The sequence below is a fragment of the Desarmillaria tabescens genome (assembly GCF_030435595.1).
Source record: "Desarmillaria tabescens strain CCBAS 213 chromosome Unknown EV420scaffold_60, whole genome shotgun sequence".
Lineage (NCBI taxonomy): Eukaryota > Fungi > Basidiomycota > Agaricomycetes > Agaricales > Physalacriaceae > Desarmillaria > Desarmillaria tabescens.
This window is the reverse complement of record NW_026848359.1, coordinates 136,321-152,957: the sequence shown is the minus strand read 5'-3', so window position 1 is coordinate 152,957 and position 16,637 is coordinate 136,321. Positions and strand designations below refer to the sequence as shown.

Below are 16,637 nucleotides of genomic sequence, written 5' to 3'. Positions count from 1 at the left end.
CGTTCCAAGCGCCGCTGAATAATGTGCCTGTTGATGGAACAAAGGAAGTGTGACATACCAAGAACAATGGTGCAATGTTCAACTTACGACACCGAACATCTGCGAGGACACTAGAAACTTGACCATTCTGGAGGAAGGCGGTGACAATTCATGTGGGTTTGGCGGCATGACTAGAACAAACATATATGTAGAACTACAGGTAAAGACGGGGTAGTATCGGTGCTGCCGTAGTCAATCCATCGATAATCTACCAGAGAGTACACGTACAAAAGCTGGGTCGGAATGCTACCATCGGAGGATGAGATGGTCTGCACTTTGTCCATCTTCATGTCTGCGAGCCATCGCAGCTGTATCATGCTCCAACGCATCTCTGAGCATCTGTGCAATGCCATCAAATGGTGTCATATCAGGAGGGGGTGGAAGAGGGTTCCACAATTCCTTCGCCTTGCCCTTGCCCTTGCCCTTGCCATTGTGTGCTCGGTCATCAAACGGTAATATGTTAGGGTAGGTTGGTAGAGAATACAATTCCTTCGCTTTTCCCTTGTTAATCCGTGCCGGGTCGTCAAAGGGTAGCATATCAGAAGGGGTGGGAATAGGGTTCCGTGATCCCCCCGCACCGTCGTTATAAGTCCCCGTCAATTCATCAAATGGTAGTATATCAGGAGGGGTCGGAAGAGGGTTCCACGATTCTTTCGCCTTGCCCTTGTTATTGGGCCTGGGACCATAGAGTTGTTCTTGAAGCGACTCGATCAGTATGCGATCCTGTTTGGCCCGTCTGTATATGGCAGTTAGACACCAAAAGCGAGAGCAAGGAAAAGTCATCATACCGGCGTAGCTCCCGTACCTCGCCAATCGTCGAGCCTCCCATCCGTATCTCCTCCAGTTGCTGGACGGTCTGTTCCAATGCCTTCACCTCCTTCCGATGCTGCTTCCGTTGCGCTTTGAGTTGTTGGTGTCGGGTAAGCAGATTGCGCGCCTTCTCCAGAACGAGGCTTTCCTGTGTTTCCCGTCAGTCTCACTAACCACGAAGAGCAAATGACACAACCTTGCCTTGCTCAAACCACGCATCAACCTCAGCTACAATGCTCTCTAGCTCGCTTGGATCTTCCGAGTCGACTGCCAGTAAAAATCTCTCCAGAAGAGCTGCCTCCCTGTCCTTATCAGTCTCTTCTACGGGCGCTAAATGCAATCTTCGGACGCCACTCAGTTGGAACGACTGTCGACAAAATGGACATATCCGTGCATGTGTTGGTATAGACATCAAGCACCTATATGCTGAAAATCAGAAGGAACGGTGCTCGTATGAGTGAGCAATGACATACGCTCTGCAGAATACATGTCCACACGGAAGCGAATGAGGCGCCGAGTCTGTCCCGTCAACGAAAAATTGTTCGTAGCAGACATCGCAAGAGCTGGATGGATGGATCAACAACATCTCGAAAAAATCGTGTTGGAGACCAGCACAGCGCTATGTCGAGCCTAAATCCTTCTGCCCCACTGAGCCTCGAGGATTTGGCGTGTGGCAAGCGCCGTTGATAGAAGGAAGTAGAAGGATCACCCGATAAAGGAATCCTAATGCCAGCTGGACTCTTTCCAGGCAAAGTGAGTATAGCCGAAAGAAAGAACAGCAAGGGCCTCGTCGAACATCGTGGCTGCTCTAGAACAGAGGACAAGGCTGGATACCCCGAGAATTGCTACTGCCTCGGTCGATTGCTGCAGATTCAGAATTTGACTCAAATCGAAAATTGGAGCTTTTGCACGTGGCAACCTTGGTAAATTTCCACTTGTGCTCGAACCAAGTTGGCGATGTCCCTTTCCTTCTCGAACGGTGGCTATTTTGATTCTATGGTCCGGAACAGTATCGTGTTATATATATTCGTTGCAACTGATTAAACTGATCATTCGTGGAATAGTAGTAGCAAGGGCTGCTCAAGTCGCTGAAATTGACTTGCTGGTCACACACAAAAGGTACCAATCTCGCGATACTCAGAGCCTTTTCAAGACTGCCGATACTACGGAATTCACGTATGCGTGTGGGTGGTCGCTATGTTCTTAATATATTTTTTTACTGATGCTGGGAAGGTGCCCGTATCAACAGGCAACAGTCTATACGTTCAAACGATCAAGACAGCTGGATGCCAAGATGTATGCACACAGGTGTATTCTCTTTATCGGCGTCATTCAGAATGGTCCCCTCATGGTTCATATGGGTTTCAAACGCATAGCACAGTTCCGTCGTTGCAGCGATCCCCTCGTTGCCTGCACGCTGCTACTCCGTGGTGCTATTTTCAAGCCAATAACGGTGTTGTACTACTTGCTAGTATCAATGTCTAATCCCGAATATTTGTAGAGAGTAAAGGCGGCTTAACTCAGACCGGCGTAACGATCTGCGCATTTGTTTAGCAGATAAGTCGCACATCTTTCTTTTGCTATTTCTGACCAATGACATGCCTTCAGGATCGCTTTATGAGGAACGTTTGAATATTGAAAACTGCCTCAGCATGGGAAACAGACCGTACAATATGTCAATGTTGGCTCTGCATCCAACTTGTAGTATCTGGAAACGTTTCGAAACAGTCCTTCTTGTTGGTTATTGCGACACCAGGGACTCAACAAAAATTATATGTTGGTCCACACGCTAAGGAGTACCTTTTCTCCTCCTCTTCTCCAACTAATCGTTCCCTCACGTTCTCTCAACGGTCACACGGAAATTACATCCGTTTCTATTCACTTGTGCTTGCTGACTAGAAATATGTCCTAGCCAGCGTAGCGGCTCGCTTTTCCTACAATACGCACGCCGCAGAACATGAACGTTACTGAACATATATTTGCTTACACAGCGTTTCCGTCTTGACGGATGTTTTCGAAAATAGTTAGGTCGTTTCTAAACAACGTTGACTGGGCCTATAGAGAAGGACTCGGAATCGGTTTCCGGATGTGGGAAAATGGGGATTGTGGTCAGAGTGGGAATACAGACTGAACTCTGTCAAATGTACTCGTACGATGCCGGGATAAGTGAGCTGCATCAGGATTATGGATGTTCGGAGTTCGGTACTGCCTGAACCCTTTTTCGACCGTGAAACGCTGGTGTAACAAAGCTAACCTGCCAAAATCTGACATCCAGTAAATCCGATTGGATCATATAACTCTCGTATGATGGAATCAGTATTCCTGCCACCTAATACACGCTTCCTTTACACGACAGCCAATTTCCCTTCCATGACTTGAACGGCACTCCCGGCTAATTCAATAGATTTTATCTCCCCTTGGTGGACGCTGACGAACACAGTGATTTCACTGCGTCTACCCATCTCCACACCCTGAACAATATCAAACTTCCAGTTACCATCACCTTTCCTCAGTCCTAGCCAGCCCCCCAGTGCGGAGGCGGCCGAGCCTGTAGCAGGGTCTTCGAATGTGCCTTCCAACAGCCTCGTTCTGACGGTTCCATCTGGCGTATTCACAAACGCGTACAAAGCACCGAAACCCTTCCAGTCCCCCAGATGCTCATCAGGTATCGTGATGGGCTCACCGTAGTGCTGGAGCTTCCCGAGAGCTTCCACGGAGGACAGTTCCATCATGATGAAAGACATGCCCTTTACGATAGAGACCTACATTTTGGGATGAGTCAGTGGGAGAGTCATCCGGGTGAATTTGGAATAAGTACTGACCACAGCTTCCGCACCTGCTGCGCCATTCACATAGTCCTTGTCTTCCAATGCCAATTGTTTCTCCTTCAGCATCTTCTTGTAATATGGCTGATGTACCTTGAAGTCTGTAGGGACCTTTAAGCGCACCCGGTCACCCTCTTTAGCGGCCAATACATCTCCCGCTTTGGTTCGTAAGGTTATCTGGTCCAACCCAGTTTTAGACAACAGATACCAGCCCGTGCCAACGGTAGGATGCCCAGCGAATGGTATCTCATCTGTTACCATAAATATGGAGATCGGAAAAGTCACGCCAGATTCTGGTGATTCCTCCCGGTCATAAACGAAAACAGTCTCTGAGAAATTGAATTCTCGTGCGATTTTTTGTTTCTGTTGCTGCGAGACTTGGGCAGAAAATGGATGAGGTAGAAAGACAATGGCGAGTGGATTTCCAAGAAATCCTGTTGTTGTGAATACGTCGAGAGTCAAGTAGGACAACATGATAGAACTTTTCGACATGACGGACAGACGGGACTTCTATAAATAGACAGATACAAGATCAGTGATTACCTGTTTAGTATCACGTGCTCTAAACGTCATTCCTTTCGACTGACTCTGAGACACTTGTACTCCACCCAATTAACCGTCAAGTTAACAAATTCTTGATTTTTATGCTGCTCTTCCTTCACTTTCTTTGCGCTTTGAAGATAATTCCCAAGGAAGGGAGTGATTCGATGTCTGTTCCTTTCGGATGTTACCTGTTTCTTGGGCTTCAGTCTTGTCTTCTTCACTGCAAGCGCCACAGTGTGGCGCATCTTCTCGTCGTACTCGTGATACTTTGTCCTTCGATGGCCAAAATCTGGACTCTGTTACCCTCAAAATACAGGGCCTGCTACTCGTCGGCCGACAGGTACCAACAATTCAGTCTATAAAGCCATAGAGTTGCCGACCTTCGGCGCTTCTTCCACGCGCTTGTCGCGTGTTTTATTACTCAACCCTTGCTTTCATGTTTTCAAAGTTCTACCCTGTCTCTCCCGTTTTAAGTATCGAGTCATACAGGACTTCGAAGGTCGCGCCGTTATGGTGCCTATATCCCCATGGCTCTATTCGTTCAGTTGAGTTTTAGATTACAACGAGGTCACCACGTTTATGCATCAGGTGAGTTACCGCGGGCTCGTTGGAAGGATGGGATCTGCTGACGGAGAATACTTGTCTCTAGATATCAATCCCATAGTTCCTGTTCCGCGAGAGCTATAATCCACCGGCTCATCCAAACCTAATTTCCATGGTTTGCCCACGAAGGTTTAATCAATTTATCCAGGCCCACCTCTATATTGACCCTGTGTTACGGCTACCAAGTGTTATTCTCCGTTTCCGTCTCCGGACATGAAGGATCTAGCTGGATATCGCCTCACATCATGACTGAAGTTGTGCTCAGACCCCGGTATCTGATGATCTGATTCTGCTCTGGAGTTCTCCTGATTCGAAGGGTCTTGTCTTGTCTTTCCTTTGTGAGTGAGAATGTTTGGTAAATACTTTACGCAAGGAATAGACCAATTCAACGCGGGACGGATGGCCTTCTGTGCGCCGGGCCATCTTGTGACGTGGTTGAAATCCCATCCCAGAGGATTCAGGGTATTTCGTTGAGGTTTCCACATGCGCATCGACGGTTTTATCTCAAACTGGTTAACTCGAGGTTTTTCCGTTCGCAATTTGATCACCGGAACCCCAAGGGTGGTTTCTTGAACAAGGAACTTGGCCGTCCCCAGGTCCTTTTTGTGGTCTTCCAGCACGCTCGGTTAGTGGCCTCGTTACCGGATATACTCGGCTATATCTCATCCGTACGTCACTGCGTAGTCTTTACACGCCGTAACCTCAAACGAATATACAGAAATCCTGGATGCCGATGTTTCAATTGGCGGTTTCTTATACCTTGACTGCGCATTTCCCGAGGGGAAGTCAGGAGCTGCAAGGCATGTGAACGACGAGCGGAAGCATCTGGAATGTCGCTCCTAGATCGTTCTAACCAGTTGCCAAACTCCGGCCTTCCTCTCTAATTATTATTAGAGGTCTACCTTTCAGGAATTCTCCTCTATGAATCTTTGGATGTCACGCCAACGGGATCCACTTGTCATTGCATTAATAAAAGCATCCAATGATTAGGATTGTGAACGCAAGGTAAAGCGGCAGAACGTCCGAGAGGTGATCTGGTGAGCCCGAGCCTAGGCTGTGATCACGTGTAATCATTGATGTGTTTTCCTTTTCCAGAGGATTACGTTACCGTGCTGGAAGGGTTTGGACTTGGCTTCGGTGGCCCGCTTTCTTGCTGTCCTCGTGGGACTTGGATTGACACCTTACCAGAAGTGCCTCAGGGCCAAGCGATACCCTCTTCTTCCTCTCGACCACCATCATGCCGCCACCACCACCGCCTCCTCCTCCGCCCCCTCCCGTATGCTTTCCTTTTGGCTCGAAAAAAGAAAAACGGAGGCTTTCGTTTTCGAGCATGTCGGTACCGCCAATGGCTGGATCAGCATCACAGCTGGATAGGTCGCAGTCACAACATTCTAAGGCTTCCTTTACATCGGCCTCCAGGTCTTCAACAGCTTCCAGATCTACCTCATCTTCCATGACTGCCTCCGTAGACAACCTCACCTTCGTAACAGATTCCGAGAAGTACGATGATGTCCCCAAGGAGCTCCCTCCGCTTGAAAAGTCGGGCAAGAGTGGCCGCCTGCAGCGTTCAAACACGATGACGGGCACGAAGAAGTCAACACTGTCTAACAGATGGGGATATGGGTGGGGATTGGGGAAGAAGAAGGAAGTGGAGCTTGCCAGGGAAATGTCACAGTCGCAGCGATCGAGGACCCCTTCTGTCGACCTTCCAATCTACCAGCCTCCCGTCCGCCAGAACTCTCAATCGACGCAGGCGAGTCGAAGCACCCAGAACACCCAGAACACTCAGAACACCCAGAACACGCAAAGCACACACCGCAGCAAATCAGCGCATCGTTCGAATTCGAATCACTCAGGCCGCAGTCAAGGCTTCGAAAGGCCCCGCGGAGTCAATGATTCTTCAAGTACACTTGTCGGGTCCGCGCTTGAACGTAAAAACACTTTCGCTGACTCTTTGCGGGATGTTGTGCACACGTCGGAGAGATTGGCGGAGCTACGGAAACAGATGGAGAAAGAACAACTGGATTTCTAGTGCGTATGCTACTACTCTTCCACTTTATTACAGCTCAGTATGTCCTCTTTACTCAGCGTTGTACCAAACGAAGATGCTCATGGGTCTGAATATGTGGCGGAGAGCGACAAACGAAGAGAATACATCTCAGGGTGCGTTTTTTGTTTCTCGCAACTGACATCTCAACTGACGTGGGATAGATTTTCGGGATCTTCGGGACAGGCCATCGTCTCTAAGACGGAGGGTTACCTCATCACTGATTCTCGGTATTGGACGCAAGCATCAGAGCAACTGGATGCAAATTGGAAGCTGGTTCGCGCCGGTGCTTCAGGGGAGCCAAAAGATTGGATAGATTGGCTTGTGGTAAGTGGTTCCGTTTTGACACGCTTCTCTAATAACCATGGTGACCTTGCACAGGCTCACGCCCAGAGTTCAAGAATTGGCATAGACGGACGTATGCTGCCGTACGAGCAGGCTATGCTTATTAATTCCAAGATTAACCCAATGGGAGGGAAATTGGTGTATCCTGTTCAGAACCTTATCGACTTGATATGGAAAGGCAAACCCACTAGGTCGAAAGAGCCCGTTTTCCAGCAGCCAATACAATATTCAGGTAAGTTTATCCTTGGCGCGGCACGCTTGTGTCTCAGTCTTTTGCTAGGCGAAGAAGCCTCTTCCAAGATTGCCAAGGTGCAGGCGTGGATCAAAAACCAGCCTCCTGATGTCCCTTCATACTCTCGCTCTGAGCCAAAGCCATCACAATATCAAGTTGGGACGCTCGTTACTGCCTTGCCTCAAATAGGTGCGTATCATTCATCTATTCGGTTACGTGTTTTCCTTGACCTTTTTTCTTACAGCTTACCTATTGAATCTCCGAGGTTCAGATATACCATTCAATCCGCTTTTCCACGCATATCTCTTCATCGGACTTGATAACGCTATCCTATTTTTGGAGGGATCCAAAGTACCTGAAAACATCGCCTCTTACTTGGATAAATTAAAGGTAACGCGGCGAGACTACAGCGAAATCTGGGCCTTCCTGCGCAAGAGAGAATGGGGTGAAGGCAAGGTACGACGCTTCTTCCATTTGGGACTTTGCATGGTGAATTGAAGCGGTACCGCAGATTATAATATCACCGCAGTCTTCTTATACTATCTCGCTTGTGCTGTCGCACTACCGGTGCAGTGTTCTGCCGTCGCACGTGGAATACATGATTTCCGTTAAGAACGAAACAGAGTTGAAGGGACTCAGAAGAGCATACACGCGGGATGGGGTTGCCTACGTGCGATTACCGTTATCCGTTTTCGTCTTTTCCGACTGACGCATACAAATAGGTCCAGTTCTTGGCTTGGCTCGAAGACAAGCTGAACGCCGGCTACGATATCACAGAATGGGAAGCCGCACAACGCTTAACAGAGTTCCGCAGGAAACAGGAGCATTTCATGGGCCTTGCTTACCAGAACATTTCCGCGAGCGGACCGAACGCTGCTCTTCCCCATTACTCGCCTCGCAAGTCAGAAGCACGAATGATTGACAAGATCACTCCGTATCTTAAGTGAGCTCCGGTTTTTATTCGCAAACAGACACGTGAGTCTGACATATCGTTTAGCGACTCGGGAGGACAGTATCTAGACGGGACATGTGACACTACTCGAACCATACACTTTGGTCGACCAGACGTGGAGCAATGTGAAGCGTTCACAAGGGTTCTGCAGGGCCATGTATGTCTTTGGAGTCTGCTTCTATAATTAAGGAAATGTCCTCATGCTCCTATCTCTAGATTGCAATCGATACCGCTGTGTTCCCGGAAGGTACATCTGGCCGTCAACTAGATGTTTTGGCACGTCGAGCCCTATGGAAGGAAGGCTACAATTACCTGGTAAGCGGTTTGTGACCCAAGTTCACAATGCAGTGCTAACAGCGGTGGGGCGATAGCACGGAACCGGTCACGGCTTTGGATCATTCCTGACCGTGCATGAGGGTCCGCAAGGATTTTCGAGTAATGTGCCTTTGATACCTGGACATGTCGTCACCAATGAACCTGGGTTTTGTGAGTCGTGATCAATCATACTCGGGTGACGGATGACTGATTGATTTTTCACGTAGACAATGACGGGAAGTGGGGTATTCGTATTGAGTCGGCACTCGCTGTGCGTCGTGTCACGGTAAGTTCTGGGTCCATCTCTTTCCCATGACTATCATTTTAATTTCTCCCTTTGTATAGACCCGGGGAGAATTCAATGGCCCGATTTGGCTCTCGTTTGAACGACTGACCTGCGTCCCTATACAGACGCGCATGATCAAGGATAGCATGCTGACCAAGGAAGAGAGAGCATGGATAAAGGTGCGACTAGTCGCATGTGTACCCACGCTGGAAACCTATTCGTTTATCGTTTGACAGGATCACAATGCTGATTGTTTCAAGAAACTGAAGCCTCTGCTGCAGAATGATAAGCGGGCACTAAGATGGATGGATCGTGAATCCAAGCGTGAAATTGGCCTTGCTGCTCCGGGTCCTGGAGGTCTGGTTGTTGACTGGGGTTAACGCAGCGGCTTTTCTTCTATCTCTCTTCCTTCACTCTCTGGGAATCTCCTCTCACTGTACATATGCTTTCGGATCTATATAACGGCTTGGATTACTTACCTATCTATATCATTTTATTTAGGATGACCCTTCTCTATCTAACTGTTCTTGGAATTCCCCTCTAATACTCTTGCTGGACACCCTTTTCACTTACGTATGTTAGATGTTGTACAGCATGTCTAGTAGCTTCTTCAAGATGAATGTAGTTTTGTGTACATATCTTGATGAACAGTCCCGAGTCGTGACAAGTATTCGTATTGTTGCTATATTGCATTCTGATTGACGCGTCTGCTTTGTCAGGCGCGTGACTTTCTTCGTGCAATTATGGTGACAAAATGACGAGCCCTCCTTTCTGCACATGCAACCATGACCAACTGCTTTTTTTCTGGTCCTTGATGTCCTGTATAAAAGCCCTGTAACGGTGCAATACTTCGTTACAACACGAATATTCTACATCTCAAGATGGCCACGAACATCACTTTCCACCCTGGTACGACCAGTCTTTCTTCGGTGGATTTGTTGAAGACTGATTCGCGTTCCAGGCTCTGTCTCTGCTGAAGAGCGAACGAGTCTCCTCACACAGAAGGGCGCGACCATTTGGCTGACGGGTTTGAGTGCTAGTGGAAAGGTACGGTCGTCGCGCAACCATTTGATGTCTGTGTGCTGACACGCTCGTTGTAGTCGACCATCGCGTGTGCATTAGAGCAACACCTTCTTCATCTACACAAGTTCACGTACCGCCTCGATGGTGATAACGTTCGATTCGGGTTGAACAAAGATCTGGGATTTGACGAGAAGTCGAGGAACGAGAATATTCGCCGTACGAGCGAAGTATGTCCTTCTATTCTCGTTCGAGATATCTGTATTGATGGTCTGGATGGGATAGGTGTCCAAGTTGTTTGCAGATTCTTCATGCATTGCTATTACGGCCTTCATCTCGCCGTACCGCGCCGACCGAGTGTTTGCTCGAGAAATACACGAGCAGGCATCGTTACCGTTTATTGAGGTATTCGTCGATGCACCCCTTCATGTTGTCGAGCAGCGTGATCCCAAAGGACTATACAAGAAAGCTCGCGCCGGGGAGATCAAGGGTGAGTTGCAGCCAAAATTTTTCTTCACAGCACACTCAAAAATTGGCTGTAGACTTTACCGGGATTTCTGCACCGTATGAAGCTCCGGAGAAACCAGAAATTCACATTGACACGTCCACAACGGATGTCGCGGAGAGTGTCCGAATTATTACCGACTATTTGAAGGGCAAAGGGTATATATCCGAATAGATAGATGTTAGATATAACATGTACAAGTAGAAGTTTGTACTCATAAGTAAGTAGCACTCGCGATTTTCGAGAGCTTTCGGATTTAGTCGGCTTTCGCCACGATCACGTGACGTTCATTTAGACTTCGAGGAATTGCCGAACGGGTTTCTTGCTGCCACCACCATCATGTTGACCTCCCGTCCAATCTCAAGAAACAACGACCTCACCGGGCAGCGACAAATACTAGCCAAGACTCCCGGGCGTGTTATCCATCAGAACGAAAACGCGAACAGAGGCCCGGCGACTGTTCATGGAAAAGGCAAGAACACGCTCCTGCAAACGCCATTCAACGGAGGGAAGTTCAGTGAGTCAGCGTTGTCCTGCTCTCACTTATATCTTACTTTTCTGCCAAAGATAAGGAGGGAACGCAGGGAAAACTGACGACACATGCACCATCACGGCCACTTGTTGACAAGACGCCTTTTCCAAATCGTACCGATGTACAGTTCCAAACGCCCTACACCTTCAATTTTGACAAGTTTTCATCGCCCGACTCCATTCTTCGACCCAGCTCTCTCAGGCGGCACGTTCGTGTACCCAGGAGTGCCACAAAGAGCTTCGAGACCCCCGTTAACACAGGAAATCCTTGGCAATGCGATGTGAGCATAGGATCTCCCGAGCTCGTAGTACAACAGCTGGTAATGGAGGATGATCTGGATGAGATTGAGTACATGCCGCCTAATACCCTAGGTTAGTTTGCTCAACTCTTAAACTTCTGCCTGACTCTGATTTCTTTCAGACATGCCCTATGTCCCGCCTTTTGAATTTGACTTTCCTGATTACAAGTCTGTCGGGAAAACTCTTCGTGAGATTTCTCATGCGCCGCCCTATGAAGACGAGCCTCCACCACTGCCAGAGGTAAAGGACGATGATTTGGGTATGACAGCATGGGATAGATTGCTACCTCTTCCAGAGCTTGGTGTGTCCTTAACGTCATGTTAACGCATTACTATTAACCTGGATGTCAGAAGATGACAATTCAAAGAAGATAATGCGCAAGCCCAACTCAACGTCTTCACGAACCACGACAACACGAACTATGGGGAAGACAGCATCCATGACCAAATCAACACCTAATCCCTCCGTTCGCAACGGGGCAGCATCATCTGCTAGATCTAAGTCGGCTGCTTTCACCAGAAAAGCCACATCGCGGCCTGGAACGGCGGCTTCTGTTCGTCAACGACCAGTGGCTCCTGCCAAATCTTCACAGCCAACAACGTCACAGTCTATTACTACGGCTTCAACGCAGTCAAGAGCAGCTCCAACTCGACCAGCTTGGGGTACACAGTTGCGCGTCGTGCGGAAGCCTATCGCTCCTCTTGGGCGTACATCTTCCGCCACGAATGTCAAGCCGACGGTGAAAAAGCCGGCTGAAGGTCCCCTGGTCAAGGAGTTGGATCATGACGTTGAAGATTTCATGTTTGCAGTTTAAACGTGTATAACTCGTCGTATATATCTCGGATTATATTTGAAAATCGGTTTGTACGTGCAACATGTTCTGGGAACCTTTTCATGCTCAACATGAGGTATATGTTATGACCGTAGCTGGGACTACCATGTATCGACTCAAACCGTATCTGCAGAGTGCCTCCCGCTGCTAACCCATCTTAGTCCAATATTGCGAGGACGGGAAAGGTTGCTTACCGCCTGTTAACGATACTGTCGGGTCCTTGATAGGTGATGAATACATCATAAAACATAGCAGCCACTTGTGCGCCTAGAATTGGCGCCATAATAGGGCACCAAATCCAATAATGACTAAAAGGAGGTTTGGTTAAATGGTTCGTTACAATACGGTAACACGAACTCACTTTCTAAACGTGTACACCGCTTTTCCATAGCCGACCATGGAGGTAAGAAGTCTTGGACCTAGATCCCGCGCAGGGTTGATCGCGAATGCTGCGAAAGCGATTGTAAAAAAAGTGATGAGTTATTTAACATATAATTTACTTACACGTCTCCATACCCAGGGAAGCCGTTATTCCGAGGAACGTTACGAAAAGTGCGAGAGGGACGAGAAGGCACCTCCGAATGGCCTCGTCCCTCCCGTCCATCTCGTCCCTATTTAGTGAGTCGAGGACGGCAAGAAGGACGAACACAAGAATCGCAGTGCCCAGAAACTCAGAGAAGAAACAGGACACATTCGTCATGTAGTCGAGCTTGATGAAATAACAAATGAATATAGAAACCTTACGCAGTTAGTAGGAATTCACTTACAGGGATTGTACCAAAGTTTCCAGCGGTGAGTAGAGTCCTGACTCCACGCCTACCTTCCACGATATCAATCGCATGGAAGTAATTGGCATAAACAATTCCCGCGCCAACAATTCCCCCCAATAACTGAGAAAGGATGTAGACTGTACGAAAAATTAAATGATGATTCATCTCGCTAATGTCAAACAGCCCTACCGGGAACTTTCTTCCATGGAAATCCACGCCATGTAGCGAAAGCTAGAGTAATCTGGAACGTCGAGTGAGCGCCACACAAAATTTGAGAGGGAAAAAAGAGATACCGCAGGATTGAGATGGCCGTCAGAAACACCACCGCTTACCCATGCCCCTAGTGCAATAGCTAAAAGAATCGTTGACTAAGATGCATGACAGATATGTCAAATCAGTACAGACCTGCTGCCCAGCCTAAGCATACTGAACCCCAGTCCTATAATAAAGATTTGTTGAGTAATCGAGCACTCTCTCTTTAGAAGGCAGGGATAATTACTCACGCCTTTGGGGGAGGACGCCACTCCTGAATTGGTGGATAAACTAGCCTGGCAGTTGACGCCTGTGCCAAAGATGACGAGGAGCATTGTACCAGCGAACTCGGCGGCAGGTTCCCGGAGGATTTGGCTGTTTGTTTATTAGTTGACGTCTGGAGCCTTGACTAGAGGAGCATACCGATACTTCCACCACAAATTGTGGTCGTCGTGCTTAGGCGGGATATCTCGCAAGCTGTGAGAGGACTGGTGGGGTTTCTCTGCAGAACCAGACATGGGAAAATGTGATATGCTGACTCTGGAAGCCCTCTCATGTTATATGCATTATGCTTGTCGCATTTTCTCTAGTGCCGTTAGCTTCGTGGTAAGGGTGATGATTCCTCATGTCGTGAATCGAACCGTCGGGGACGCGCGCCTATGTTGACAATGCAGCATCCTCGTACCTGGTCCATTGAAAACCTACCTCCTTCCTTTCATCCGAACTTTCACACGGCGCTTCTATGTTACTTGTTCTACTTTTAGAGATCACCGGTAGTTGTTTACTACACGATGTTGTGAGTGATGTACATCTCAATTTAATGAGTGAGAGTTTGAAACTAACTGCTTGTGATGGAGAAGGAGGGTACTGACTTCGTCAGGGATCCTGTGGTGAGTCGAGTCGTATGCGCAAGCGCTAAAGTAACCCTAAGCATATGGCTCGTCTCAGCAGTCAGCGAGCCACTTGTGAGGTAAGATATTCATACTGGTGTGGGTGGCTGGGTGAAGAGAACTGAGGTTTCGCTCATTTTTCTCCTGATATATGTTAACGCGTCGTCGTTCTAGGAATCAGCGACGGTACAGACGTGATGGTACTACTAGTACTGCAAGGCAGGAGGAGATCCGATCACGTGATCATCTCCGCCGGCTATGTTAACGCGGCTCTTTATTCTCCCCCGATCACAGAATGGCTTTCGACGTGGAAATCGGACACACAATAACTCCTTCATACTTCGTACTGCGATTGATCGAGCTCATGCTAATGGCCGGGTCCTCTATGTTGCATTTGTGGACCTCGAAAATGCATTTCCCTCTACAGACCTTTCTACCCTGTGGCTTGAGTTGCAGTGTCTTGGAGTCGGTGGTCCAATCTTTGATTGGATCCGTCACATCTACAGGGACATGGAATATGTTGTCGAAGTGGGTCAATCCTGCTCGAGTATATTCACGTCTGCCTTGGGTGTCCTTGCGGGCGACTCACTATCGCCTACCCTGTGGAACATCTATTTCTCTGATTTCGTCGTGCCTGATCATCCAGACGACATAATTTGAAGCGGAGTGCATATTTCTCACGTTGAGCATGCAGATGATGTTGCATTGATATCTCTGTCACCGGAGGGATTGCAGCATGCCCTAAACCACCTTAGTGAGTGGTGCCGAACGAACTTTATGAAGATATCCGTCCCGAAAACTCATCTGTGGACGTCTCTTGCCCTGGCACCCGAGGCGATCCCTTTGGTCACGGTAGCGGGTGAAGCTCTTTCCTATGTGACTGAACATAAGTTTGTTGGCATCCGCTTCGACTCGTCATGCCTTTATGTGTATGACAAGCATTATAAAGTGAAGGGATCTCAGGCTAAGGTCATGAAGGACGTCATCTTCTCTCGGATAGAAAATCGGGTCGGTTCACTCCCGGTGAAGGAAGGGATAGCGCTATATATGGCGAAAATAGACCCTTATCTTATAGCAGGGTGCGAGATTGTTCTTGATGTGGATCTAGGGGTGTCAGAGAACTACGTCATGCCTCTAGCGCTTATCTTCGATATCTGCTGAGTGTCTACTCAAAGACGGTTCTGGCTTTTATACATGCGGAGACTGGTGGGCATGAATACATTGCAGACGATGTCAACCTCCCTAACCTTTATGCTTACAGGAGTGATGCCACTGTATTATCGGCGCCTTGTCCTTGCACTTCGGTATCTTCATTATCTTTTAGGTCTGCCAGAAGATCATTACGCACATCTGGCGTTGTGAGAGGCCATCACTTTACGGCAGACTCGTTCACCGTCCTGGTTCGGGGACCTTCAACGGATACTCGCCCGTCTCGCTCCCACCGTCACTTTGGTGCATAACGATCTGGCTGAGGAGACAGTCACCGCATTGATTGCGTCAGTGGAATCTGCTTGTCTGGCTGCCATAAATGAGGAAATCGACTCTAAGGTGAAAGGTGCCATTCTTAGACTGTCTATGAGGCACATTCTGGAGGTACATGATTTGCAACCACGTCGGAGAACGCTGAACCGTCGTACTTATCTCACAACCATCGTTCCCGCTCATCGCAAGGCTCTCACACGTCTGTTCGTATCATCGCATATCCTCGCCGTCGAGGTCCTTCGTTGGGGGGAACGCTATCGCCCCAAAATCCCTCGAGAATGGCGGCTGTGTCGATTTTGCAAAATCGCCGTTGAGGATGAGGTACATGCCCTGCTCCGTTACAATTGCTCCAGGACTGGTAGAGCTTCGCCGCTTATTCATCGCTGACGCGCATGCATTGTCTCCGAGCCTTTGTGCTGCATGGGATGTGTTGGAGTTTGATGACCGTTTGGCATGCTAGTTGCAGCTTTCCCCCTTGGAGCCGAGATTAGCGCAATATGTACATCATGTACTGGAGGATTTTGGAGCGACAGCGATATACGTCGCACCGGAATCACTCTGGAAATCTGCTAGCTAATCATATTAGTACACTTGACCCGGAGTTGTCACCTTGCTTAGGGTACTCGTTGATTTTACTTGAATTGATTTTGTCCCTATGGCAGTATTAAACCTGTGAGGTTGAACGGTTCCCAGCTGACACCTGGTGAATATCACAGCGGCACGGTACTGCTATGGTCTGTGACACATTATGTGGCGGCACAGAACCCCCGGTGTTCCTTATTGGGACCGCATACCGGGTTTCTAACCTCTAACCTCTATTTCACTTGTGGGAGGTCGGTCTTCGTTGAATTATATGGATACGTGCTCGGATTGAATACATGAAGTCAATGGTGATGCACATCTCAATTTAACGAGTGATAAACTAACTGCTTGTGAGGGGGGAGGATACTAATTTAAGCTCGTTTACCAGCCAGCGCTTCGTCCGCCGCTGCGCTTTTCACAATTTCACATTTGCCAGCAGGCGAAAGCGCCGAAAGAGGTCGAAAGACTCGTTTTAG

At 48.4% G+C, this 16,637-nt stretch overlaps 8 protein-coding genes across 8 annotated transcripts; 5 read left to right on the top strand and 3 right to left on the bottom strand.

Annotated features, from left to right (window-relative positions):
* Nucleotides 1–1,018: 1,018 nt before the first annotated feature.
* EV420DRAFT_1278132 (uncharacterized protein) lies at nucleotides 1,019–1,435 on the bottom strand (the record flags this gene model as incomplete). The annotated part of the gene is made up of 2 exons (XM_060468067.1): nucleotides 1,019–1,268; nucleotides 1,323–1,435. The coding sequence occupies 2 exons, from the start codon at nucleotides 1,433–1,435 to the stop codon at nucleotides 1,019–1,021; spliced, it is 363 nt and encodes a 120-aa protein (XP_060324604.1).
* Nucleotides 1,436–3,194: 1,759 nt separating this feature from the next.
* On the bottom strand, nucleotides 3,195–4,148 carry EV420DRAFT_1278032 (uncharacterized protein; the record flags this gene model as incomplete). The annotated part of the gene is made up of 2 exons (XM_060468058.1): nucleotides 3,195–3,611; nucleotides 3,672–4,148. 2 exons carry the CDS (start codon nucleotides 4,146–4,148, stop codon nucleotides 3,195–3,197), a joined length of 894 nt encoding a protein of 297 aa, XP_060324603.1.
* A 1,532-nt stretch (nucleotides 4,149–5,680) lies between these two features.
* EV420DRAFT_1066284 (Creatinase aminopeptidase) lies at nucleotides 5,681–9,693 on the top strand. The gene is made up of 15 exons (XM_060465608.1): nucleotides 5,681–5,857; nucleotides 5,916–6,851; nucleotides 6,909–6,983; nucleotides 7,032–7,194; nucleotides 7,249–7,444; nucleotides 7,493–7,633; nucleotides 7,689–7,900; nucleotides 7,956–8,114; nucleotides 8,167–8,387; nucleotides 8,442–8,553; nucleotides 8,613–8,711; nucleotides 8,768–8,882; nucleotides 8,939–8,997; nucleotides 9,057–9,176; nucleotides 9,234–9,693. Exons 2-15 carry the CDS (start codon nucleotides 6,058–6,060, stop codon nucleotides 9,375–9,377), a joined length of 2,610 nt encoding a protein of 869 aa, XP_060324602.1. The 5' UTR covers nucleotides 5,681–5,857; nucleotides 5,916–6,057; the 3' UTR covers nucleotides 9,378–9,693.
* A 1-nt stretch (nucleotide 9,694) lies between these two features.
* Nucleotides 9,695–10,830, top strand: EV420DRAFT_1066285 (adenylylsulfate kinase). The gene is made up of 5 exons (XM_060465609.1): nucleotides 9,695–9,906; nucleotides 9,959–10,044; nucleotides 10,098–10,247; nucleotides 10,303–10,507; nucleotides 10,560–10,830. Exons 1-5 carry the CDS (start codon nucleotides 9,879–9,881, stop codon nucleotides 10,694–10,696), a joined length of 606 nt encoding a protein of 201 aa, XP_060324601.1. The 5' UTR covers nucleotides 9,695–9,878; the 3' UTR covers nucleotides 10,697–10,830.
* Nucleotides 10,831–10,861: 31 nt separating this feature from the next.
* Nucleotides 10,862–12,167, top strand: EV420DRAFT_1649390 (uncharacterized protein; the record flags this gene model as incomplete). The annotated part of the gene is made up of 4 exons (XM_060478304.1): nucleotides 10,862–11,039; nucleotides 11,090–11,425; nucleotides 11,475–11,654; nucleotides 11,704–12,167. 4 exons carry the CDS (start codon nucleotides 10,862–10,864, stop codon nucleotides 12,165–12,167), a joined length of 1,158 nt encoding a protein of 385 aa, XP_060324600.1.
* A 208-nt stretch (nucleotides 12,168–12,375) lies between these two features.
* EV420DRAFT_1649389 (putative aquaporin 4) lies at nucleotides 12,376–13,725 on the bottom strand (the record flags this gene model as incomplete). Its single annotated transcript, XM_060478303.1, has 9 exons — nucleotides 12,376–12,493; nucleotides 12,547–12,634; nucleotides 12,690–12,894; nucleotides 12,953–13,092; nucleotides 13,145–13,196; nucleotides 13,249–13,323; nucleotides 13,383–13,394; nucleotides 13,459–13,582; nucleotides 13,631–13,725. 9 exons carry the CDS (start codon nucleotides 13,723–13,725, stop codon nucleotides 12,376–12,378), a joined length of 909 nt encoding a protein of 302 aa, XP_060324599.1.
* A 648-nt stretch (nucleotides 13,726–14,373) lies between these two features.
* On the top strand, nucleotides 14,374–14,583 carry EV420DRAFT_1244827 (uncharacterized protein; the record flags this gene model as incomplete). The annotated part of the gene is made up of 1 exon (XM_060466672.1): nucleotides 14,374–14,583. A coding segment is annotated over one exon (210 nt), but the record flags the coding sequence as incomplete, so codon positions are not given.
* Nucleotides 14,584–15,184: 601 nt separating this feature from the next.
* On the top strand, nucleotides 15,185–16,152 carry EV420DRAFT_1576985 (uncharacterized protein; the record flags this gene model as incomplete). Its single annotated transcript, XM_060474520.1, has 3 exons — nucleotides 15,185–15,303; nucleotides 15,673–15,916; nucleotides 16,040–16,152. Exons 2-3 carry the CDS (start codon nucleotides 15,673–15,675, stop codon nucleotides 16,150–16,152), a joined length of 357 nt encoding a protein of 118 aa, XP_060324597.1. The 5' UTR covers nucleotides 15,185–15,303.
* Between the last annotated feature and the right edge of the window lie 485 nt (nucleotides 16,153–16,637).